The 27077-nt window shown below is 32.7% G+C and overlaps 1 protein-coding gene across 2 annotated transcripts in view; it reads right to left on the bottom strand.

Annotated features, from left to right (window-relative positions):
- The window catches only part of fra (neogenin protein frazzled), an 80830-nt gene that overhangs the window by 38509 nt on the left and 15244 nt on the right, over positions 1–27077 (bottom strand). For both annotated transcript variants that reach the window (XM_072526551.1, XM_072526552.1), the window contains exons 5-9: positions 21286–21510; positions 17304–17448; positions 16981–17141; positions 11685–11803; positions 4051–4483 (exon numbers count right to left, since the gene is read on the bottom strand). In XM_072526551.1, coding sequence (XP_072382652.1) covers positions 4051–4483; positions 11685–11803; positions 16981–17141; positions 17304–17448; positions 21286–21510 — 1083 coding nt within the window. The remainder of the gene's footprint in view (positions 1–4050; positions 4484–11684; positions 11804–16980; positions 17142–17303; positions 17449–21285; positions 21511–27077) is intronic.

The following is a 27077-nucleotide window of genomic DNA, read 5'->3' as shown; positions in this document are numbered from 1 at the left end:
GTTGGCAATTTGTTTCAAGAAGGTCGTAACACTAACCAAAAAAGAAAATTTACTAAAACCAAGAAACTTGCTGTGTTCAATTGGTTTTGTAAGGCTCGAAACATAAACTTGCCAATATCTGGACCTATAATTCAAGTCAAAGCCCTCGAAGTTGCGCAATTCCTAGGATTATGTGACTTTAACGCATCAAATGATTGGTCGACAAGATAATACTTTCAAGACAATATGTGGCGAATCCGCTGATGTTAACGGCGAAAACGTAAAATCTTAAAAAGAAAAGCTGTTTGCTATTTTTAAGGATTATGTCTCTTTATAAAGATGTGTTTAATGCAGACTAGCCGGGTTTCTACTATTGTGCCAAAATAAGAACAGGCATTGGAAGTTTCTTGGAAGAAAAACTGCAAAACAACGAATTACAATTTTGTTCTGTGCAAATAAGAAAGGTGAAAAGAAGGAACAACTTATCATACTCAAACGCAACAATCTTCGATGTTTTAAGGGGGCACACATCGATAAGTGGAGAATCATCAAGGACTGGGTAAGAAATAGAAGAGTAGAATGGAACGATCATATAAGCCTAATGACAACAAATAGAGTAGTAAAGACGGTAAGAGACAGTTCCTCAATAGGAAGACCACGAAAACGATGGAACGACAACTTACTGGAGGCACATTGATAAACAGACAGTCATTTCTACATAAAAAGAAGAAGACATCGATAAGTTGTTTTTTGAATAGATCTACAAAAAAAGGCATGGGAAGTAGATATTATGACGACATAGCTCCACAAATTTGACACGAAGATGAAAAAGCAGAATAAAAAAATAGATTGTTTCTAGATAATGCTACATCTAACTCCAAGATTGCATTGGATAATGTTAAATTTATTTTTCTTTCACCCAATACTACCCTATAGAAAATGTCACATCGGAAGTGCAGTACGGCTAATATAGGAATGCACAATTGCTGGATTTCACGCCTTGTGCTTGGCGATACAAACAGGTCCAAGTGGTAGTCACAGAACCGTACCCAGATCTCTACGCCGGGCTCTGTTATTTATTATAAAATATATATATTGATAAAATAATTGCCTTCAAGTAGCCAAATAAGAGGCATGAATTTGAATAAAAAGACCTTAAGCTTTTAGCGAGAATTTTATTATAAAACTGTATACTTTATTAAACTAACAAATATATTTTAAATTACATTTCTTGATAGCTATAAATATACAGGGTGGAACCTCCGGGAACTCGATTTCCGTGCACCCAGCCCAATATCCGAAAAGCCCATACTCTGATTGGACTGGTAAATGCATTTTATTGGTTATACAGTGTAAAATAATTGAGGTTACTCACAGATATTCAATTAATTATACTAAAGTCGTCCTCTACATCCGAGATGTCGGATTCGCTTTCGCTACTCTCCCCTGTGTTCGCGTGTATTATCAATTGGTCTACGTCATCTTGCAGGTTGTCCGCAGTCCACATCTCAGTTTCCGTTTTCTCAACAACATGAGTGACATAATTGCGCCAATTTTGCACTGTGACGCGTCGTCGATCAACTGGCGTACCTCGTCGTTTTTAAAAGTGGTATTATGGGTACCTACATATCGCTTAACTTGGTTCCACACCATTTCTATAGGATTCAATTCGCAGTGATATGGAGGAAGCCTTAAAATATAAACATTATTGTGAAGCATACTCATCAAGATGATACTTATCGTATTGATCTTTAAAAGCACGCACTGCTTCTAATAGCTCGGATTTCAAATAACACTCCTCGAAAAAAATGTCTTTTTCCACTAGCCATTCCTTGATTGCAGCTTTATTCCAGGAATTGTTAGGGAATCTCTCTTTACGGGAGTGGTACGATGCATTGTCCATTACAATGACATTCTTGCGACCATTATTTGGTAAATTTGATATTAATGTCTCCTTAAACCACGACTCAAAATATGCGGCATCCATTTCATCGTGATAGTCGCCATCATTTTTCTTTGCCAGAAAAACACGCTGTGTGCTAGGAAGGAAACCTCCTGAAACACCTGCATGCAATAAAACATATCGTGGACCTCGTTTAGTAGGTGCTTTTAAGCCAGTACTTAAACCTTTGAGAAAAGCATCACGACTGTTTTGTATCGTAGTATCGCACCATTCGTAATTTATAGATTGGCCAACATTAACCCACGATTCGTCCAAATATATGATATTGCAATGGTCTTTTCGCAAACGTCGTATAGTTCTCAAATAATTATGGCGCCAATGAATAATATCCTCTCGCTCCACCATGATGCTTCTTTGGCCACGTTTCTTATAAACAAATCCAATATCTTTCAGAAGTCTGTATAAAGTAGAAAGAGACAACGGCTGTATATTCTCATTACCTTGTATAAAGTTATGTATATGCTTTAAGAATGGCGGCAAATTTTTCATAAAAAATTCACAATGAACAATTCTCTAGAATACTTCTAACACCCTTGTCATATGTGAATATTCTAGAATTTGATTGACACACTCGTTTTTTACGTTTTTGGCGATTTCAACGTTCCACTCTGTTCTTTTTCTTTTTTGAAATTGTAAATGCTTCTTTCGCTAACACCAATCATCAACGAAGTACGTCTTACAGCAGCACTTACATTAAGTTGTTCTGTATTTTGTAAAAAACACAATACATTTAACACTACGAGTTTAGCGCAACCGTTAAATAATTCACCGGATTTAAACTTATAGGACTCCATGCTCTCTGTTGAAACTCGTGACTAAATTTTGAAGTGTAGTTTCGTTTTCAAAAGCACTTTCACCCTAAGGATGGGTTGGGGGTGAAATAGGGAAAGCTTGGAGTTTATCAAATACTAATTATGACAAACAAGTTTATGGCCATATTTAGGTGATTATGCTAATGATGGTAATTTGTAGCACAAGTTTTACAAAAGAAATGAAGACCTATTTATAGAAACAGCATAACTGTATTTTTAATATTTTACATACAATAGAAAAAATCTAATTTCTATGAAAGAATTGGAAATTTGAATATTATATATTTATAATATCTATAAATAATATCATTTCCAAGTTTCCAAATTCTTTCCTAGAAATTATGTAGGTTTTTTCTATTTTATGTAAAACATTAAAACTACAGTTATTGTATGTTGTTCTTGTAAAGAGGTGTTCAAATGTTACTCTTAATGCCTTTTTATTCTACTGTATACGTATACATGATATAAAATATTTTACTCGTACTGCCGGCAGATGCATTTTATCCAAGCCGGTCCTGTGAGACAATGAGCAATCAACAGCTGGAGAAAACCGACAACCCTGCGCGTTTATTCTCCATAAGAAAAGCATTGCCGTATCTTACCCGTACTGCACTCTCAGTGTGACATTTTCTATAGACCAAGACATTATCCATACAATGTATAGACAGTGGTTGTCCTCTTCAAGAAATAGAGAAAAACATTACCATAACCAACGCCTTGATAAGGGTTACAGTGGTTTGGCGTACTTTGTCGTCGATGTCAATAAAAAATTCGTTGCTAATTCCGGATTTATGTGTAATGTAGATGCGAATGATTTTGAAGAGGATAATATTTCACTTGCACAACTATTTTCCACCATCAAAGACACATTTGCGGATTTATAACAATTTTCCTTGATTGACAGTGATGTGCCAACAGAAAGTGGAGAATTGACCATCAACGACTGTATTGAAGAAATACTAGAAATAAATGAAACTAATCCCTAAGTATGCAACCTATTCTTAAATTGATGTCATTGTTTGTTTCTGATAAATTGAAATTACAATTAATTAAAATTATATTTTATATGTAAATAAACAACATAAACTGCACATCAGTTGCTTTAATTTTTCTATGTTCTCTCTCAAACGACTACTCCTCTTTAACGACCAGCTTTTGATCCCCGAGAATGGTGACTATTGAAAAGTTTCACTGTACCACAATAAATGGAATGAAAAACGTTACAAAAAATATCTTTAATTTGCACGTCTCTAAATTATTATTAGTTACTTAAAGAATACTGAATACTGAACATACCTGGCACTGCCGTCATGTCGATAATAGATGGAATAAGAGAGGATGTTTTCTCCATTTTCCAGCGGCGGCTTCCAGCTCAAAATGACGAACCTGGCCTTTACCATTGGTGCCTTCAAATCCCGAGGTGGTCCTGGTAATCCGTCTTCCAGTTTCTTTTCCGAATTGGCAGCTACGATGGGTTTTTGGGGGGAAGGAGTAAAAGCATATTGAATATCTCCTAGGTTGATATTAGTATCGTTCGACTCACTACTTTTGAGGGAATTAAAAGCGGTATGTGGATCGAACTTATGGGTGTCTGGATTTTTCGAAGATAAGTGCGTGAAGTCAATATCACTGAGCGAAGCGCCAGAGTCTGACTTCAAAGAGGAAAAGAGGGATATGGATTGTTGCGAGGGGACTTTCTTCGGATGTGGATTCTTGGGTTTCCTTCTCTCTATGTATTGATACATGCCACATGCAAAACGTGCGGGTTAATAGTTTTCAGGTAGGAACGAACGGAAGGTAAACAAAAAAAAATAAAATTAAAATAAATACTCACAATGCATAAATAAAAAAATATATCAAAACATTAAAAAAAACTTTTAGAAAATATGTTTTGCTTCTTATTATTATTTTTATTTTACTAAAAGACGTATCTAAAAGCTTATTTTAAATTTATTAAATAATATAGATAGATCATTCAAATTTTATAGTTTTATTTAAGAAAATATTAAAAATAGGCATATATTTAGACTTAATGCAAAAATCTTATTTAATCCGTTCCATGGGAAAACCCGAACCAGGCGGATGTGCGTCACATTAAGTGTGGTTATATTTTAATTAATTTTAAATTGCCTTATTTAAAATTAACCTTATTTTACAAAACATCATTAACCAGCACTGCTAAAAGTTGTGTGTATTTTCCTAGTAAATCTGTTGCATGTGGTCTAGTATAAGATAGCCCCATCATAGTTGTCCAATCTTACAATGGCAACTATGTACGCCGTTGCTCCCGCTTGGCAGAGCTAGTGTAGTTGGGGGTCAACGTCATATAATATTATTTATCTATGGTTAACGTTATGACAGTTCGTGAAGTTTGTATATGGTGTTTTGTTTACGATTTAATAAATAATAAATTATGGCAGAAAAATACAGATAATGGACTGTTTGTGCGTTAAAAAACGAATTAAGGAGAAGGAATGCCAAAGTTACTGGAAAAAAGGAAGCCTTTATCGAAAGGTAAACTATATTAATCATCTTTTTAATGTTTTATTTCTATAGCTCAGACCAAAATAAAAATATTTATGTTCCATCTGAGTTTTATAGTGAGTTTTTTTTTATTTGGGTTTGAGCTAATACAGTCATGTAACGTAACAGTGGTGACTTCTTTTGTATGTTAGTATATTAAATTAATTTAATATAAAAACATACAACAGAAGTCTTTACTTCATTTTAATATGTGATACCTATGGCATACAGCCAACTACAGGGTTTTCCCTGTTAAATTCTTAGTAAATATGGCTGCAACTAAATATTCCAGAAAAACATAAGTATGTTTAACAAATACATGCATTTATTGTCGGCACATATTTATTCCTTCTTATTGTAGAATCCACTTTTTTGTCATCAGAATATCTTTGGGAAACCTGTGTCCTGATGTTCTCGATGAGCACAAAGGCACAACACAATATTGAGGCATTTTATTTTCACAAATTAAATTCACACAGCCAAATAAACGCAATATTTACTTACTAAGTAAATTGATTTGAAGAGTTGACGTGACCTCCAACTACACAAGCGCCACCTACGTTGAGCTTTTCAGATTAACTGCCATTGGAAATTGTCTTTGTGGCACTGAGTTTGTTAAAAATAATCTTAATATTACAATTTATGAATTAACATATGTAATCAATTGTTTGTTGTTTGTTTGTTTATTTTATTATTTGTCTGTCATAATAAATATAATATAATGTCAGACCAATCAAATACACTGCTCAAAATGATCAAATCTTACTAAGAGTCATATCAGTTTTTTTAGGAACCAGCTGTACATACGTGTGTTGTAAAATTTGTCAACCTTATGTAAAAAATTTGTAATTTGATTTGAATATGTGTTTGTTAAAATAATTGTACCTATTGATTTATTTAGGAGTGAGTTAGAAAATTGTTACCCCAAGTGTATAATTTAGCATAGATCATTGGAGTCTATTTGTTTAGTGTTGGCACCGCTAAATTGCAATAAGTGCTAAGGAGATTGCTGATTTGTGTAGTTCGGGCCAGTGAGCCGTGGCTCAAAATTTCAAGACAAGCAAATTTGCTTCGAGTTCGAGTTGTTAGAAGTTCGAGGAATAGCCAGTGATGACCAGCCATCGTGGTGTACAATATGACTGGTAGATAAAACTGAACTTTTTAATAAACATTCTCAAAGAGTTTTATATCCATAGACTTTCGATTTATCTGATAATCGATTGACTCAATTTATCTGATAATCAATAGACTTTTAATTTTTTTTAATTTAATTGTTTTAATTTTGTATGTTTGCTGTTTTGGGATAATTAAACCCGTATTTAATCAACTCATTTATTATATTAATCTTACTTAAAGGATTAGATAAACTTTTTACCAACTCTTTATGGGATGTGATATTGAACAAAAGCATTGGTGAATAATTACGGTCCACAAAGGCCATTGAGACCATTATATTTATCAACAAATTGGGCATCTAACCCCAATTTGTCTAGCCGTTTAGAAGCGATATTAAAGAATTTAGGTAATTATGGGAAAAAATTATACAAAATATACCCACCGGAAAAATATTAATAATTTTGTTTTTTTTTCAGATAAATATTGCCTGACTTATTTTACGATAAGTATGGATCGACAGTGTATAAAATAAAAAAAAATGAAACTACTTTGTAAAAGTCGTAAAGCATATGATCTTTCTAAAATGACCAATGAAGAAGTATGATAAATATTAGATTCAGTAGAAAATGATTATCCGACAGAGATAGTGTTGTTCAAAAATGCAACTCCATTTACGGTAATACATGCCTGATAAATATTATAAATCGGGAATAAAATTATTTGTCCTATACGATTTCTACGGATCTACGGATACTTTTACAGATTCGAAATTTACAATTTAGCTAGTAATGATGACATCCTACCAGAAAATCCTGATCTTGGTGCAGCGTAAATATAGCTACTTGTTTGTCTCAGACTATCCCTTATTTAAAAAACTATATTATCTACATTGATCATTTTTACACATCGTTGTCACTGCTAGTGTATCTTCGCACAAGAGATATTTATTCATTGGAAACTATTCGAGCCAATCGAATTAGTAACTATAAATTGTCAGCTGAAAAAGATAAGCAACTAACCATAGAAGAAAGGGGATATACATGCTGTGGAATATACAGGGATGGCATATGGTATTGAACTAATTCAGAACTAGTTCAGAACATCGAACAATATCTTTAATGAGCCATCTATTAAAGATATTTCTAAAAGTCATCCACAACCTAGTTTATCAAAAGTTGGATTCAGATATTAGTGATACACAGATGGGGTTCAGAAAGGGATTAGGTACTCGAGAAGCTCTCTTCGGTTTGAATGTTCTTACACAAAGATGCCTAGACGTTAATCAGGAAGTACATGCATGTTTTATCGATTTTGAAAAAGCGTTTGACAGAGAACGCCATGATAAGCTAAGAGACATTCTTGAAAGAAAGGACATAGATAATAAAGACCTGCGAATAATTCTCAATCTATATTGGAATCAGAAAGCTAAAATCAAAATAGAAAATGAGATATCACAAGCAATAGAAATACGTAGAGGAGTAAGACAGGGATGCATTTTGTCACCGCTGCTATTTAATGTTTATAGTGAAAGCATCTGCCAGGAAACCCTTTTGCAAGCAAACGAATGGAGAGGTTGTAAATAATATTCGATACGCAGACGACACTGTGCTAGTCGCAAGAACAGTAGAAGAGTTACAACGATTACAAATATAAATATTGCCTGCAACAATTATGGCATAAGTATCAATATAAAAAAAAACAAGTATATGGTCTTCAGTAAGAACATGACACAACCAGCACATATTAGTATAAAAGGTATTCAAATTGAAAAAGTATCAAGTTAAAAATATTTGGGTACTTCAATTAACGAAACTGGAGACCAAAACAATGAAATAAAAAGACGTATCAAAATTGTCAGGGCCACTTTCATAAAGATGAGGAAATTCTTCTGCAACAGAGATATAAGCATCCCTCTTCGATTAAGAATGCTAAGGGGCTACGTATTTAACACGCTATTATACGGTGTAGAGGCCTGGACTCTCAAGCAGAACAATATAAAAAATATTGAAAGTTTCGAGATGTGGTGCTACCGTCGAATGCTGAAATAAGTTGGGTTGAAAGAGTTACAAACTTTGAAGTAATGCGAAGGATAGGAAAAGACCCAGAAATTTTGTCAACGATCAAACGAAGAAAACTGGAATATTTGGGTCACCTGATGAGAGGACATAAATATGCATTACTTCAAAATATAATGCAAGGAAAAATAAAAGGAAAACAGAATCCAGGCCGTAGAAGAATGTCATGGTTGCGTAATTTGAGAGAGTGGTTTGGCTGTACCACTAATGAACTCTTTAGGTCAGCTGTAAACAAGGTCAGGATAGCCTTGATGATTTTCAATCTCCGATAGGAGTGGCACAAGAAGAAGGTTTAACTAATTACAGTGCGTAGGAAAAATACAAAAAAGTCTAGCTTTCATTTATGTAGGATAACAGCTATGGAAACTATCAACAAGCAAACAAAGCAGATCGTTATGAAAGAAAAAAAAGCAGTACATTGACGTGGACTGTCCACATCATCAAAGAATAAATCAAAGAATATAACAGTTATATGGGTGGTGTTGATTTTATGGATGGTCTAATGGACAGATACCGAATACAGATAAAGGTAAGCATGACAAAACCGGAAAAAGAAGGTGCAAACATTTTTAGAAGTCTAATACTCGGGTGCATTACATAAATTGCAATCTGAATTTATGCATTAAACCAGGAAAAACTGATCACTTCTCATTCATAGATAGTTCACTATTTTTCAGATTTTTTATTTTTTGTAATGTTTTACTAATAATAAAAAGAGGTGTGCGACAGGGATGTATACTGTCCCCATTATTGTTCAATACATATTCAGAGCACATTATGAACCTAGCGCTAACGGACATAGACGAGGGAATACTTATAAACGAAGAACGATTAAACAACATAAGATACGCTGATGATACTGTCCTTTTTGCAGACAGTCTTGAAGGTCTGCAGACACTTGTCTCCAGGGTGGCAGAAGTAAGTAGCAGGTTTGGGTTTGATTTTAACATAAAAAAACCAAATACAAGGTTATAAGCAAAAATAGGATACCACCTGGTCAATTACTAGTTAACCAACAATCTATAACACAAATCACCAACTTCTGTTATCTGGGTGCAAACTTAAATGAACAGTGGGACCAATCGACGGAAATTACGATAAGGATCGAGAAAACAAGATCAGCTTTCGTTAAAATGAAAAAAATCTTTAACAGCCACGATATAAAATTGGAAATAAAAGTTCGTTTACTAAAATGCTACGTATTCTCCGTTCTTTTATATGGTGTGGAGTCATGGACCTTAACTGAAGCATCACTGAAGAGACTCGAAGCATTTGAGATGTGGTGCTATGAACGCATGTTGAGGATTTCATGTTGACGCATAAAACGTCGCAAACTAGAATACCTGGGACATATAATGTGCAATGAACAACGATATGACCTACTTCGGACCATACTTCAAGGTGAAGTGCATGGGAAAAGATGTCCAGGACGAAGAAGAATATCCTGGCTGCATAACCTGCGAAAATGGTTAACTTAACCACTACCGGACTTTTCAGGGCAGCAATCAACAAAGTCAGAATAGCCATGTTAGTGTCCAACATCGGTAACGGACAGGTACCATAAATAGAAGAAGAATGTTTTACTTTCTTATTTTTATATTTTGTTCGTTAAGCTACGTTTTTGTTTCAACAATAAAAACCATTTTTTTGGTTATGCCATTCAAATTATACCTGTTCTAATTTTCTACATCTAAACCGTTATAACTGTCTAGAGGCAGTCTCCTTTTTTTTCCATCTGGAGGCCAAACTATAAAGATTAAATTAATTAAAACATGGACATGAAAATTGTACCACCCAAACTACTCTAATTAGAAATTTTCAGATATGTTGTACCAATTAAAAACAAAACGGTTAGATGGTTAATTAGTTGGATGGACTTTGACAACATATAAATCTTATTAATGACGCCAACGGATTTATTAGGAAAAAATCACGTGCGTAAATGAGACGAGGCAGTGAAGTGATATAAAAATTTGTACTATATTTGATCTCAAATTGAGAGCCTTAAAAATACAAATTTTAAGACACAAATTAATTAAATAATTTAAAAAATATTACATTAAAAAAATGTATTTGAACACCGACGTTTGATCTGAATGTTAAAATTGTGAGTTATTCTCATTATATTATTGTAGAAGTTATATGTTTATTTAGAAACACCTGGGTTAATTAGAATGAATAAGAACTTCTACATTTCACCACAATATGACCAAGTGATAGCTTTTATGTTCAAATTATTTTAGTAGTTATCTAAATCAGTAGTTTTGGATAAATATATTCTTATTTTAGGTATGATATAGCAAATCAGTCCAAACTGAAAGATTAAAAATAAAACTTTGGACTTTCACTGTGTTAAATACATAAAAAATTATCATACGACAATGATTAAGCGATTCCATCCCGTGGATGAAAGTAAAAATACTAATACCGTTATTAAAAAATGGGAGCTGGTGGTAGAATTGTGAAAATTTAGGGTTATATGTATTTTTTGATGCCAAAGCATAAAAAGATTAAAAAAAAATTGTGTACAAGAAATAAAAAATATATTCTGGAGAGATTCACCCTTATCACCTAGGGGTATAAAAAGCAGCCTACGACCTATTCTCAGGCCTAAAAAAATTCATAAAGTCGTTTCGAAAGAGTTCGATAACAAACACTGTTACAGTAGATTTTTATATATTAGATTATTAATGTCTGTACACTATTTTGACATATTTCTTATTAACAATATGAATTTATATAACTTCTTTTTTGTCAATTTTAATAACCACACCGATTTGTGTTCAAATTAGTGTTAAGATATGTTAAATTTTTAATTGAATTGCCATAAAGTGGATATATTATTGAATAAAAAAGAGAAGCATATCAATCAAAAAGATGGAATAGGAATGAAGACAAGGAAACATTAGAATAAATAAATTATGAACAAGAGATTACCACAATTAGGAAAAAAAGGCAACAGCAAGGATAAGAATCCCAATCTTAAGGATGGGAAAGTAAGAAAATTTAATATTTATAAAACTGTTCGTAAATCTTTCCTTACTGTATAACCAACTCGATGTGCTAATATTTCAGATTAATCTGAACTGCCCGATCAAGTAACTCAACGTATTCGTTTACATTAGGAGAAGACGACAATATTGCTTCGGAAAAGATAGATTAATGCATTAAATTTATAAATAACATTAACATTATAATAACTAAACACATACATACCTGAAGCAGATGTAACTTTCAAACTAGCAACAGCCTGAATATTCCCTGCTTGATTTGTTGCGAAACATTGAAAAAGGCCAGAGTCTAAAGGGATCAGTCCCATAATTTTTAAATTGTAGCTTAAAAAAATTACAATTTTTAATATATTTAAACATTTTAAAGATAATTACCGAGATATTACCCACTATTTGACACACGCCTGTGTACTTAGGTGTACATTATCAAACAAAATTTCAAAATTTCACCTTGTATTATTCATAATAGACCCTAAATAAAATAATTTGTTCAGTTAAGGTTGTTAAGGAGATTTAAAAAACATACAAATATACAGGGTGTTCCATTAAAAACAAAAATAATGAACTATGCTAGACTTGCGTGTATCACCCTGTAAATTTAAATTTATGTTTAAAAGCGCAAATTTGAATTTAAAAGTTGACGTGATTTTATAATTTTCTAAAATATGGACACAAACAATTTTATTCTATAAGTGGTCTCCACGCCGTATAATTTCAAAATTTCACCCTGTAAAATTCATAATAGACCCTACATGATATAGTTCATTGAGTTCAGTTTGTTAAGGGTCATTTTAAAATATAAATATATACAGGGTATTCCATTAAAAATAAAGCTTTTGGACTATGCTAGGCTTGCGTGACTCATCCTGTACATTTAAATTTATGTTTAACAAGCGCACATTTATACAGTACCTAAATCTTTCAGCTGGACGTAGGTAATATACATTGAGATAAGTATGGCAACTGCGCTTTCTCGAGCCCACTGCTGTCGTCAAGGTCGCAGACGATTCAACAATGCAGTTAAAAACCTTTGAAAATTTTTATTGTGGGCTATTCCCACCGAAAAACGAAAAAATATTCTAACAGTAAATAAATGTAAGGTTGAATGCTCGGATAAATGAACTTTGATCAACTAAAAGGCATATATCGAGAACAGTTTAATTTAATCTTGCCCAAGTACTTTCGATCCCTAGATCATCTTCAGGGGCATTTCGTCAATTGCGGCCTATCCGACAAGAATAAAATGTCATAAACATATAATTGTACAACACACTACACTACACAAGGACGAACAAACACTTTAAAATTATTGGAAAATAGCTACATTGCGTACAGAAGCCGGAGACAGAATTTTCTGTCTCCGGCTTCTGAATCATTCTGTCTCCGGCTTCTGTACGCAATGTAGCTATTTTCCAATAATTTTAAAGTGTTTGTTCGTCCTTGTGTAGTGTAGTGTGTTGTACAATTATATGTTTATGACATTTTATTCTTGTCGGATAGGCCGCAATTGACGAAATGCCCCTGAAGATGATCTAGGGATCGAAAGTACTTGGGCAAGATTAAATTAAACTGTGCTCGATATATGCCTTTTAGTTGATCAAATATTCTAAAAGTAGTTAAACACAAATAAATAATTTATTTAAAGAATTTGAAAAACAAACAATACGTTCTACCAAACAAAATAACAAGTAAACTAAATATAAGGTTCGAATATACCACCTTCTTTTGCAAGACAATAACCTAGTCTACAGTCCTCTCTCTCTATAACGATATGCAAGGGACCGGGAATTTTCATCGTTATAAGGAGAGATCGTTATACAGAGTGAGACAAAATTCGGTACTGTAATATTAATAATACTGTACTAAATAACCTATTTTAATTTTAAAAAATTATCAAAACGAATATAAATGAATTAACATTGTATTCCTCATAGATTTATTAACGAATAATATAAGCAATACAGTATAAAAAATGACTGTACAATTAAAAGATGTGTACTGTACAATAAAAAAAAATAATATGCTACTGTAAAATATATTAAGCCTACATTACCAAAAAAGACTGTCACCTTGGTCTGTCTTTTTTCCCTTTCCACAGAACTGACCTGACCTTGTCCTGAAGACGCATCAAATCTTCCACAGCACTCATATCCTCTTCCTGGTGGATGAAGAATCGATGCAGTACTTTTGCCGCATCCAATGCCTGCTGAGGGGTCGGAGCTGGTTCTGGCTCTGCTTCCACTTCCGAGTCACTGTTTTCTTCTTCTTCTACACGAACTGCTTGCAGGATGTCCTCCTCAGAAAGTCCAGATGTTGTAGCTACATTTTCATCAACTTCTTCAAAATCTGTTAGCTCTTCCGGTCCGTAGGTGACAGTAAGTTCAAACTGTCTGGCCCAAACATCTAATGGCAGGTCATCTTCATCATCAGTCAATCCTTGATCTTCCAGCCATCCTGCGTGTTTGAAGGAATGTTTTATTGTATTGCTCGTCACCTCGTCCCAGGATTTACTAATCATTAGGATGGCGCCAAGAATGTTTAGTTTAAGATCTCCATTATTCTCAACCAATTCCATCAAAAGTCTTCTCCTGTAATGGCTTTTCAAACTCTTGATGACACTTTGGTCCATGGGCTGAAGGACACTCTTTGTGTTTGCTGGCAGAAAACAGAGTTAGATGTTTTGAAGGTCGCGCAATACAGGATGAGCAGGACAATTGTCTACAAGCAAAAGAATTTTTTTCCCTTTAAGCTCGATATCCCACTTCCTTTCTTTCTATTCTTATCGCTTCTTCAAAAATTTCCGAGGTCATCCACGCACTTTTGTTTGCTTTATAGGTCACCGCTAGATTTTTTATGTTTTTAAAGCAACGCGAGTTTTTCGACTTCCCTATCACTAACAATTTTCGCTTAACCGAACCTGTCATGTTGGCGGCCACTAAAACTGTAATACGTTCCTTAGAGAGCTTTCCACCAACGCATTTTTCCAATTTAAATTTTAAAGTTCTGTTTGGTGTCATTTTAAAAAACAATCCAGTCTCATCCGCATTGAAAATGTCGTCTGACGCATATCGTGCCTTTAGTCCAGGCCACACGTTTTCTAGCCAATCATCCGTTACATTTTTGTTAACATCGCGAGCCTCTCAGCTGATTTGGCTGTAGTTGATCTTGTGCCGCAGCTTCCACTTGCTCAGCCAACCCTCAGATGCCTTGAAATTCTCAATTCCAAGTTCAGTTGCAAAAAACTCAGCTTTTGTCCTGACCACAGGCCCAGAAAGTGGAATATGGTTCATACGCTGCTGCTGGAACCACTGAAGCATAGCGCGATCTAAATCTTTGTGCTGAGGTTTCCGCAACTTCTTCCTGCTACCGCCCTCCATCTCCGCTTTAAGCCACTTTTTTCTGTCCTTCCATATCGTAAACACAGTTGACTGAGACAGTCCCGTCCGGCGAACAACATCCGATTGCTTTTCACCTTTCTCTATTGCTCAAGTTATCGATAACTTTTCCTCCACCGAGAGCACTTTACGCTTTTTCGAAAACATGTTGACTGTTGACATACTAAGACACAACTCAAACTGGAAATGAAAAGTCGTCAATAGATGACAACATCTGTGTGATAAGTTAGGTAAGCCGCCCGAACAATAAACTTGAGTCACTTAATTCTTTGATAAGAAAGAGTAGAATGGGTGGCCGTATTCCTTAAGCGTAAAACAAAACAACCGCTGGACAATGACCTTGCCACTCGTGACTCAGGTAGTCTGAACTTTAAACACAATAACACATTTGTCATCAACTATTGAACGCTAAAAAGTTATCGCTATAAAGAGAGAACGATATCGGTATAGAGAAAGAATTAATACATTGTTCTTATGACGAACCAACCAACGTTTACTATTTTCATCGTTATAGAGGAATTATCGTTATAGAGGAATTATCGTTATATAGGGAATCGTTATAGAGAGAGACTACTGTATTATAAAATGCTTGTCTTACGTTTGCAAGCTGTTGTGGCGTAATAGTAGCACAAGCATTTATTTTATTTTCTAAATCAAACTTAGCCTTCTAGAGTTCGACGCCATAAACTGTGGATTTAATATGTCCCCAGAAAAAGAAATAAATGGGAGCCAAATCGTGAGATCTTGCAGGCCATTTTATTTGGTTTGTTCCGCTTATAATGCAATCCTGAAATGTGTTTAAATAAGTTCTCACGATACGCCCATTACGAACGGAACAGCCATCCTGTTGGTACCAGACACCTTCTAAACGTACATCTGAGAGATTCTGAACAGCTGAAATAATGTTATCTTGTAAAAGAACAAAACATTTAGCTGACTTCAGAACTCCCTTAAGGAAAAATTGCCCAATTACATGGCTATGTAAAATGCTGGTCCACACATTAAGTTTTTGAGGACGGTGGGTCCGATGTACAATATTTCGATGTTTACTCTCCTAAGACCAATACCGCGTTCTGGAAGGATTGTGATGACCCCATACTGAAAACGATGATTCATCGGTGAAAAGGATATTTTTTATAAAACTATGATTTTCGTGAGATGCATTCATTGCAGCTTAACAAAACTCCATTCTACGAAATTGATCTCCGGGAAATAACTCTTGAGTTTTCGAATATTTGAAGCTCTTAAAGTCATATTTTTTAAAAATTTTATTAACTGTGGTATGCGGACCTACAACTCTTCGGCAACACTTCTAGTGGTTCTGGAGTTACCCACCTCAATGGCAGCACAAATACTTTCATCTCTCCTTTCGATTTTCTGCTGTCTTTCCACGGACATCTCTTTTCTTTTGTGGCATTTTGAACAATCTTATAAACAATAATGCGTTTCAAAATATTTGCAATTATTCGTCTACGACGTATGGGTCTATTTTCGAAAGTATTAGCAAATAGATCTACACATTCTGACAAAGAATTGCCTTGATAATACAGCTAACATAATTCTAAAGGTGCCGATTGTCGAGTTATCCAGCGAATTGTAGGCTAGCGCTTAGTGTGGTAGGATATTGGCATAGACTCGAAAAAACGTAGCTGCCACACTCGACTCAAAGTATATTACCTATGTCCAGCTGAAAGATTTACGTACTGTATATAACAATCGACGAGTTTCAGTTTTTTTTTTATAATTTTAAACAAGGACAGAAATATATATATATATATATATATATATATATATATATATATATATATATATATATATATATATATATAACAAACATCAGCCTACTGGTACATGTACCCATCTATAAATAGAACAAGCAACTCGATAATCACCAAGTGTCCAATTTGCACCTCTATGAAATCCATCTACATCTGATAGTGTTGACGGGTTCATACCTAAATTATTGTTTTCAAAAATCCCATTCAATTAGTTAGATTAGATTTTATCCAATAAAAACCTTAATGGGGGCATAACAATACATCGAAAAGTTGTGTCAAATAGTGGATATAAGTGACTAAATAATAATGATCCACATTTTTTACTTACCCATTGACTAATTTATAGTAATTGGAATATTTCACCAATTCCCCATTTTTGAACCATTGTACTTCTGGCTCTGGTACACCATACACGGCACATTCCAATTCAACATCATTATTATGATGTTCAATTTTATCTTGCGGTTTCTTTAAAAATTTGGGAGGCACCTGTGAACATAAAATATTAATGTATTAATAAAGTAGCTCATTCCAAAGTTTATCGGTAAATAGCTGCCAGCTGCTAAGGTATATCAAAACAACTTTTGTCTTATAAAAATGAACAATATTAATTAAAAAGTTAAAATTGTGTTAAAATCTGTTTAAACTTACTTGAATATGGATTAAAGCAGATGCATCCAAACTGTCTTCATGGTTTTCAGCTCGACACTGGTATGTGCCCCCATCCCCCTCTTGGATTTTTGTTATTCTTAAAGAGTTAGTTGTGCCAACCAGCTTAAACCGGCTATCCAAGTCGCTAAAATGTGCACAGTATATTAAACTAAATATGTTAAATATAGTAACATGTTTAACTCACATAAAAGGCTTTTATGAATCTTAAACAGAATTTATAGAAAATAATATATTAAGTAATAAGTGAAAAAATAAATTTAAACAAATGAATAAAAGCATGTATTAAATGCATATTTGATAAAATGGTATAATTAATTAAAAAAAGTAATGACAGAAATAGATGAAATTGTAGAACTTTTTACCATCCTGTATAAGGTTTTAATTCGATTCTTAGAAATATTCGAAAAAGAAACAATTAAAATCTTCGAACGTGAAGGCATAATCTAAATGTTTATTTATACATTCTCAATTGCATATAATAAAAGCAATCGCGTTATTCTTTTTAAATTGTTTTCTCTGTAAATCTCACCCTATTTAGCACTTTTAGAATTGCGTCTCAAAAATAAACATACTCCAATTGTTTGTTTGTCCAGCCATATGCCTCTAAGCAAAGCGGATTGAAAGAATTTTACCGGGGAAAACATCAATGCGTGAGAATAAGAAATTCAGTCGTGACCTAGCACTAGCAGCCAGTTACGCCAGTACTAACGATACCGCTACGATGCTGGTTACACTTTGCCCGATATGGTTGTATAAGATAGCGAAAGAGTCCCATTTACATGTCTGTGAATCAAGTGGAAATTTTGGTCTTTGTTCGCCAGATATAGGAGTGGAATTAGAAGTTTTTGTGATTTCATTTTTAAGAAAATCTAGTATGGTTTCATTAACTTTCGATTTATGTCTTGTTCACAAGAGATAAAACATGTTCAGCTGCCTGCTTATGGAAGTGGAGATGAAGTAGTGTCCGTAAATCATTAACTTGTTCGCGGGGAAACAGTTCCTCCAGTCATTCTTTAGTAAAAGAACCCGCAAAGTCTGCATTCAAAGTATAGTGAAACAAAGAAAAATTCACTGTAATGTTTTATCCTTCTTTTTTGAAGACTCTGCTACAGTAAATCCAATAAAAAAGCTGAAATTTTCTTAACTTTAATATGTGCAGTGGTTAGTGAAGTATTTTAAGGACTTTCGCTATGCAATAGAAACGAGAGCAGAATCTGTATTATTATATTATTACTACAGAGAGATCTATTGCTGGGAAAACATTAAGAGACAAATGAGAGATCTCTGTATAATACAGGATGTACACTGAGTAAGACGAGAATGGAATAAGCATGTTACACGAATGCATAGTGAAGGATTAGCCTGTAACGCAAGGCATTGAACATCAACGTCACAAATATTAGTACAGCCTTAAGATTAGAAAATAAGAGACCTAAGTCCTAATATATTAAGAATAAGACATTCGCTGATACCAACCTGTACATTTAAAACTTTATATTGTTTTGAAGCTATTTTCTTGTGGCATTTTAAAGTAATTACTATTTTAATGGGAATAAACCACAATTTAAGGTTAACGTAGTGCTAATGTTTGTATTTTGAGAACGATTTCCGAAGTGGAAATTGAAACGTCAATAAACTTACTTTAACTTTCAATTGTGGTTTATTTCCATGAAAATAATAAACCTTTATTGAATGGATTTTTTCCCTTGGTTTTGGCTTAATCAATTACAAGACAAATACATAATTTGATTACAGTACGGTCCCGTTAATCCGAACAGAATCGAGGAAACAGGTTGTTCTGATGATCGCATCGTTCGGATTACCTATGACTTTTTTTATTGGGAGAAGAAAAACTGCAAAAACACAATGAAAGTGTTGACGCCAGTCTCGACGTGCTCACCAAACGCTCTGTCTCTTATACGCCTCAGTATCATGATCTCCTCGCTGCTGTTGAGGTTGTCTTCTGTCCAACTGATGGCCGTGTTCAGGGCTTTGACAGCTTCAGCAGTAGAAGGTTTTGAAGCATGTAGTTCATCAATGACATCCTACTCTTCCGTTTCTTCATTTTGAATGGCCCTTACAATTTCTTTATCCGTGAGCTTTTCTTGTGTGTCAATTTCTTTGTCAAAGCCACCTGATGCCCATTCTCGAACCTCAGATTCAGTAATTATTGTCGTGTTGTCTTGAGCCAGCTGAGCGATAAGAGGGCTTAAAATGATGTACTTTTCGTTGGATAAAGAGTGGTCAACATCCACTAAGTTTGGGCTCAAGTTTTCCCAAGAAAGTTGAATCAAACGTTGTGAAATGGATGACCAACAATTTGCCAAATTGAAAACGACGTCTTTGAGATTAACTTTCTTCAAAGCTACTACCAGATCCGTTCCACTTCGCTCGTCAGCAAGAATGTTGGAGAGTGAAGCTTTTCGATAGCGCAATTTTGTGTTCTGGGTGACATTCTGGTCCATTGGTTGAATCATAGCTATCGTGTTGGGTGGTAAGAACATGGCAAACATTTTACCATCTTCACAACGAAGTTCATCAGCGGATGGATGACCAGGGCAGTTGTCCAGCAGCAACTCTGTCTCCTGAGGGAGGTTCACACGTGTAAGATGACACATGAGAACATCAGGGACGAATTCAGTTTTGAACCGATCCAAGAACAAATCTCTTGTCACCCATGCATTTTTTTGCCTTCGATACCATACGGGAAGATCAACAGATTTGAATGCACGAGGCTTGTTAGCTATCCCCACAACAAGCAAACGAAGGTTGTGAGTCCCTGAAGCATTTGCACAAGGCATAAAGGTGATCATTTCTTTCATAATTTTTTGACCAAAAGCGTTCTTTTCTTAAGATGAAACCAATGTGTGGTCTGGTAACATGGGTCAAAATAACCCACTTTCATCTGCATTGTAAATTTGCTCAGGTGTCAAATTGTTTTTAATCACAAGTTCTTCAAACGCAGTTCGGAAGGGTTCGATGCCGTCGGCATTACTCGAAAGTATCTCACCAGTAATTTTGAGATCTTTAACTCCATGACGTCGTTTGAAGTTGTCCAACCAACCTTTACATGCGCTAAAAGCTTGATGATTTGGTGACATTTCACGATGGAAATGACGGGCTTTTTACACAACATTTCATCACTCACCGGAACATGTTTTCTCCGCTGTTGTCTGAACCACATGAATAATGCACTTTCTACCTCTTCTTCTACATGGTTTTCCTCTTCCCTGGACCGCTTTCCGTTTCGCTGACGAAGTTTTCGATATTTTCTTTATTCTTCTTAATGTTCGTAATGGTAGATTTGCCAATACCGAACTGTTTTGAAATGAAACTGTAGCTAGTTCCTTGCTGTATCAACTTGAGAATTTTGGTCTTTTGTTCGATAGTCAAAGTCACGTGTTTACGTGGAGCCGTCATGATACGAAAGCACTAACAGAACTAAATAATACGTAGATGGGCAAGGAAAGTAAAAACTGACGTTCGTCATGTTGATTCATGCCGATTCAATCGTGGGGGAGGCAGGAGTAGCGCGAGCCTGTTGGGACTACCGCGTCGTTCGGACGCCCTTGGGTTCGGATTAATGCGACCGTATTGTATATGGTTATTTTTATGTACTTTTTATCTACTTAATATTTTTTTTATTATTTTATTTGTTTTGTACAGCTTCTACGCATAAAACATAATTCTAACAAACAACTGTTTTAATATGTTGATAGAGATATTTCCCTAAATAACCAAAATAAACACCAGGCAGGTACAACATTAAAAGATAATTAGAGTTTCGCAATAAAATAAATATAAGTTCCCTTATATTTACCTACAATTTACGCAAATATATAAGAAAATATGTCCGCTTTTATAGCTAGATATAGTAAAACATAGAAATCATTGGTGTGGGTAATACCATAAGAAATTTTCATTTTTAGTCACATATTTCATAAGACGTCTAAAAACTTACTTCATATCGATGGGATAACCATCTTTCAACCAAGTAATTGTAGGTACTGGAAAACTGTTAGCTGCACAGTCTAAAGAAACGTTTTGCCCTTCAACAAATGTTCCTGGCAAAGGTTTTGCAATAAAAGTAGGAGGCGTTACATGTAGTGCTTCTTCTTGGTCCCTATTTATGTGCAAAATAGCTTTATTGCTCAATTTATATGAGCTCAGTCCAGAAGCATTACATCTAAAAAAAAACAAATATCTTAAATAACTAACACTAAGACAAAATCAAATTGTTATGTTCAGAGATAACCTAATGTTAAAGATGTTTGGCGCCATGTTGATCTGAATGTTTAAATTGCTATACATTGGTTATCCAACAAAACAGTACAACATGAACATAGCCTCGAATAAACCTCCACAGAACAAAATATTGGTGTTTATAGTTTTACCATGTCCTTATAATGTATATGTTGTATGCTTCGATATATTCAAAATCGGGTAAGAGCATATGATATATATATATATATATATATATATATATATATATATATATATATATATATATATATATTGTTATGATGTGTTTTTTGTTTGAATGATGAGCAATGAGTAATTTTAATAATATAATATATAGGGTTTTTATCGCGGTTCTCAAAGAATTAGTTTGTAAGTACTTTTTTAAATTATCTTTATTATAACTATTATGAAACACACATATATATCTAACCTAGCCAATGTAAATTTAAAATAAACTATCTTTAATTTGATATTCTTATAAAACTAATTAAATTCTATAGACAATGTTAAATTTAAACAAACTATCTTCAAAATTGAAATTGTTATGATATTAACTAAATTATATTAACAAAATTTTGTACCTTTCTTTCACTGAATGCCTAAATGAACTGTTTTCCACTATATATATTCTAATCACCACTGAAAGTCTTCGTACTTCGGTTATCCTTGTTTTTGTGAAATTTCTTTTTCCAATTATCAGCTTCTACTAATTTAAGATATAGTTCCAGCATTTATACACCACCAACCAAACCAGCAAACAGCATTTATATTTATTCTTCTTTTCAATATACCAATATCCAATTATTATAAGTTGATTTATACTAATCTCCAACCATAATGTAATTTAATTTCTTCCAATATACCTTTTTTTATCTTCAATAATTATTTGTGTATAATTATAAATGTGCATTAAATTATATGCATAATTTTTAATCTTCATTTAACTCACTATATTAAACATTTTGACTATTTGTATTTGATTCACTGACTCCAACTAACTTTCATAATAAACTGCTTGACTTCTGACTAAAAACTTCTAAAACTGCCAAAAACTCCATCTTGAATCCAAATCACGGGTATTTATATCTTTTGGACATTCTAGAACCATCTCGTAAGAGATCATGTTCCAATTTGTTCTATTTCATACTTGTATGAATTTTCTGGAACAAACCATTTCGCAAACATGGCCATCTCCGGAGATCCAGAGAATTCCATTCTTTTCTATTAATAATTTTGTTTACATTTAGGCTTTTCAGATCAGAATATATAATTAAATTAGTAACTTAACATTCTAATTTAATAAAATACACATTTCAAACAATATATTATTATAACCCACTTTATATTCGTAAATATTCTTAAACGTCACTTCAGAGTATAAATATCTGTCAATCTCCGAGAGTATTTTTGGTTGCCTAAGCACATGGCTCACTTATATATATTTACAATATTAAAATACAACTTTTTACACTTATTATATGCTAATTTATTAAAAATACCCTCACATAAATATATTTTTATTAAATTCTCTAGTATATAACTTATTTAAAACAACCAAATATCTAATATTATGTAGTATATAACTTATAAATTATTTTCTATAAACCCTGATCGTCACAATACCCCAAAAATAATATTTAAAATAAATAATTTACTTATTATTTTTTTAAATATTAATTTTCTCATACCTTATTAAATTTAATAAATTAATAATTCAATTTTTTTTTATTATTTAAAGTGTGTTAAATACATCCCTGTTCGCTGTCTATATCAAAACAGAGAACAACGCTGCACAGTTCGGCTATTCTATGGTCAAACTGTCATGTCAAATGGAGAATGGATTTTATCAGAGAATAAAATATAACCTTAATTAAAAATATAATCTATATTGTGTTCTGTTTATTTATAGACAAAATCTAGGAATTATTTCCATTCAAAATAACTTCATCAATATAAATTGGTAAGTTTTTCCACTTTATTATATTAGAAAGACATTTTTTATAGCAATTATAGTATCTAACCCCAAATTATGATTTTTAGGGTACAAATTAATTTCCATATATACAAAATTCAACAAGTATGATGTCAAATTGATTCAAAATAATGAAATCTACCCTCTATTTAACAAATCAAGTCTATTGAATAAAATGGATATATCAGTAAGCTGTTAGTATTAAGTTTATAACCTAGATATATCACTACTTTTTGAAAAAATGTACATTTTTCTTGATTTATTTTAAGTCCAACTTTATCTAATCTGTTTATTATAATTTTTAGGTGTTTCTCATGATCTTCAGCCGTTTTAGAAACAATTAATATATCACCAATGTAGTGAATTATAAAATGTTCATATTGATCCAAAATATCATGAAGACATCTACATAGAACACTGCAAGATGATTGAAGTCCAAATGGTACTAGTTTGAATTGATATACTACTCCATCTATCTGAAATCCTGTATAATGTCTACTTTTTCTTTCTAGAGGTATTAACCAGAAACTATGCTGTAAATCGATTTTAGTGAAAAATGACATTCCTGTAATTCTTCCTAATATTCCATCTATACTCATTGGTGCTTCAAATTGCTTTTCAGTAATCTTGTTAATATTCCTTGCATCCAAACATAACCTGATTTCACCTGATCTTTTTCGTACTACTACTATGGGGTTAATAAAACGTGTGTCTGCCTTCTCAATGATCCCATCTTCTAACATATTATTAATTGTTTTGTTTACTTCTTCTCTGTATTTATATGGTATTGGGTATGATTTTGTTTTAAAATCTTTTTCTTCTTTAACTTTTATACTATGGATATAATTCTGTGCAATTCTATTTTCTTTATTGACAAGTCCCTTGTGTTGCTGCAATATGGAAATGACTATTGATTTATATTCTTCAGGGCAATTTAAAACTTTCATCATATCTTCTTTTTTACAAATAACATTATTCTTCATTATGTACTCATTATTCCTTGCTTCCAATTTTACGCACTCCGCCTCGTAGGCATCCATCTGCTTAAAATTTCCATTCCTTAAATATTCACTACAATAATTATTCTTTACATTCTTTTGGGACATTTCCCTATCATCAAAATACATTTCTTCTTCATAAACATCATTATTTTCTTTTAATAATATCCTATCAACTCTTATTCCTTCTTCCACCTCATCTTTCTGCATAAATTTAATTATTTGCCCTTCCAAAGTTACCATTTTTTCTTCAAAATCTATCTTTACTTTCTTCTTTTCCAATTCATCATTTCCCATTAATATATCAACACATAAATCCTTGACAATAAATCCTTGCATATTAATTTCTTTATTAAGAATATTAATTTTAAAATTGGCTAGTTTATCAATTTCACCCAACTTCTTATTATTTGCACCAATAATTTTAATTTTTGGAATCTTTATTATATCTGATAGTTTTAATGTATTAAAAATAAAATTCTCCGAGACTAATGTACTTTCTGAACCAGTATCTATCATAATTTTAATCATTTTATTTTTGGCCAAAGCATTTATATAAATTAAATTAATAGATTCAATAATTTTCTCTTCATCTAAAAAAATAAATTCAGAAGGTTTTTCATAATAGCAATGGCCTAACTTGTAATTCAGAAAGTTTACTGCACAAAATTTTGATTATTAGAATTGTCAGATTGTATCTGACCACTTGGATCTGATGTCCTATGTCTTTCCCTACTATGACTTCTACTCACATTTTCCTGCCTTGTACTATTTTGTTTCCTGTCTTCACAGCTTCTATTCCTTCGAACACAATTTACCTGTCTGTTATAGTTAGGTCGCTCTGTATTTCTTCTATTATTAAAATCTTGTCTATTATTATTAGTACTGTCATTAAAATGTTGTCTATTATAATTAGTATTATTATTAAAATTTTGTCTATTATAACTAGTATTATTATTAAAGTTCTGTCTATTTGGATTACTGTTATTATTATTAAAATTTTGTAAATTATTACCATACCTAGTATTAATGTTATATGATTGTTGATTATCATTTTTATTATATTGAAAGTTATTATTGTTTTTTCTGTTGTTATTATTACTTGTCATATTGCCTCTTTGTATTCTTTGAATAAAATTAATAAAACTATCTATTGTTTGAATATTTTGTACAGTTACGGTTTGCACAACATCAGCATCAAAATGTCTAGATACATTTAAGACTGTTTCATCCTCTCTAAGTGGTGGTTCTAAATATTTTGCAACTGTTATCAATTTCAATGCATAATCTACCATATTTGATTTTAAATTTTGATTATACTTTCCAAAATATAGAATTTCTCTAAACTTTGCTTGCTCTAATTCACCCCAATAATAATTTAAAAATTTATTTTCAAATGTTTGAAAGTTATCTAAATCATTTTCAATACTAGCAAACCAAGTTGCTGCATTGTCATTTAATGTCATTCTAATATAATCTTTAATATCATTAATATTATTCACAAATCTTAATTTATGTTTTAAACTATTTATGTATACTCTAGGATGCAAATTTTTTATATTACCAGAGAATTTAATCCCAGTCTCATTTGTTAAATTTAAGTAAGGTCTCCCTATGTCTCTCATTTGTGAAATATCATCTATTCTCTGTTCCACATTTCTTATTTGATTACTATTTATTTGGATATTTTGTTGTATATCGTCTAATTTTTCTTCTGCGTTTCTCCTGTCTTCGTTAATTTTTACTTCTAAGTTACATTTCTGTAACTCTATTTTCTGTTCTATATCTATCTTATTATCTTGAATAATCCTCTTTACTTCTGTCCTCTCATTTTCTATTCTTTTCTTGTAGTCATTCCGTATATTTTTTATTTCATTTGCTACTTTTTTCTCTGCAGCTTCCAGTTTTTTATCCATTTGTTTTTCTATTTGTTTTATAATTTTATTATTATTATCTTCTATTTTCTTTTCTAATTTTCTATAATTCTCTTCCAATTTCTGTTCCATTTTTTTCATGTCTTCTTTGACTTCTTTTGAATTCTCTTCCAATTTTTTTATGTGTTCTTTGATTTCTTTTGTATTCTCTTCCATTGTCTTGTTCATCTGCATCATTAATGACATCAAAGCTGCCATATTGACATTTTCCTCTCTTTCTGGATTCATTTCTGCAGTATCTTGTGGAACTTGAACTAAACTCTCCTCTTGTATAGGTTGTGTTTCTACTTCCACATCTTCTTCATTCTTTTTGCTTCTTGTACCTTTCTTTCCTTGAGACATTTTGAGACTTTACTTGTTCAAATATAATTAAAAATAAAATCTATAATTTTTCCTTTCTACTGATAATTAATTTAATTATATGAGAGCACTTATCTTCCCAAACTAATTCTTTTAAATAGAGAGCCACCGCGTTGGGTGCCAAATTGTTATGATGTGTTTTTTGTTTGAATGATGAGCAATGAGTAATTTTAATAATATAATATATAGGGTTTTTATCGCGGTTCTCAAAGAATTAGTTTGTAAGTACTTTTTTAAATTATCTTTA

The sequence above is a fragment of the Diabrotica undecimpunctata genome, chromosome 3 (genome assembly GCF_040954645.1).
Source record: "Diabrotica undecimpunctata isolate CICGRU chromosome 3, icDiaUnde3, whole genome shotgun sequence".
Classification (NCBI taxonomy): domain Eukaryota; kingdom Metazoa; phylum Arthropoda; class Insecta; order Coleoptera; family Chrysomelidae; genus Diabrotica; species Diabrotica undecimpunctata.
Note: the sequence above shows the minus strand (reverse complement) of the source record. Positions and strands in the feature narration are given on the sequence as shown.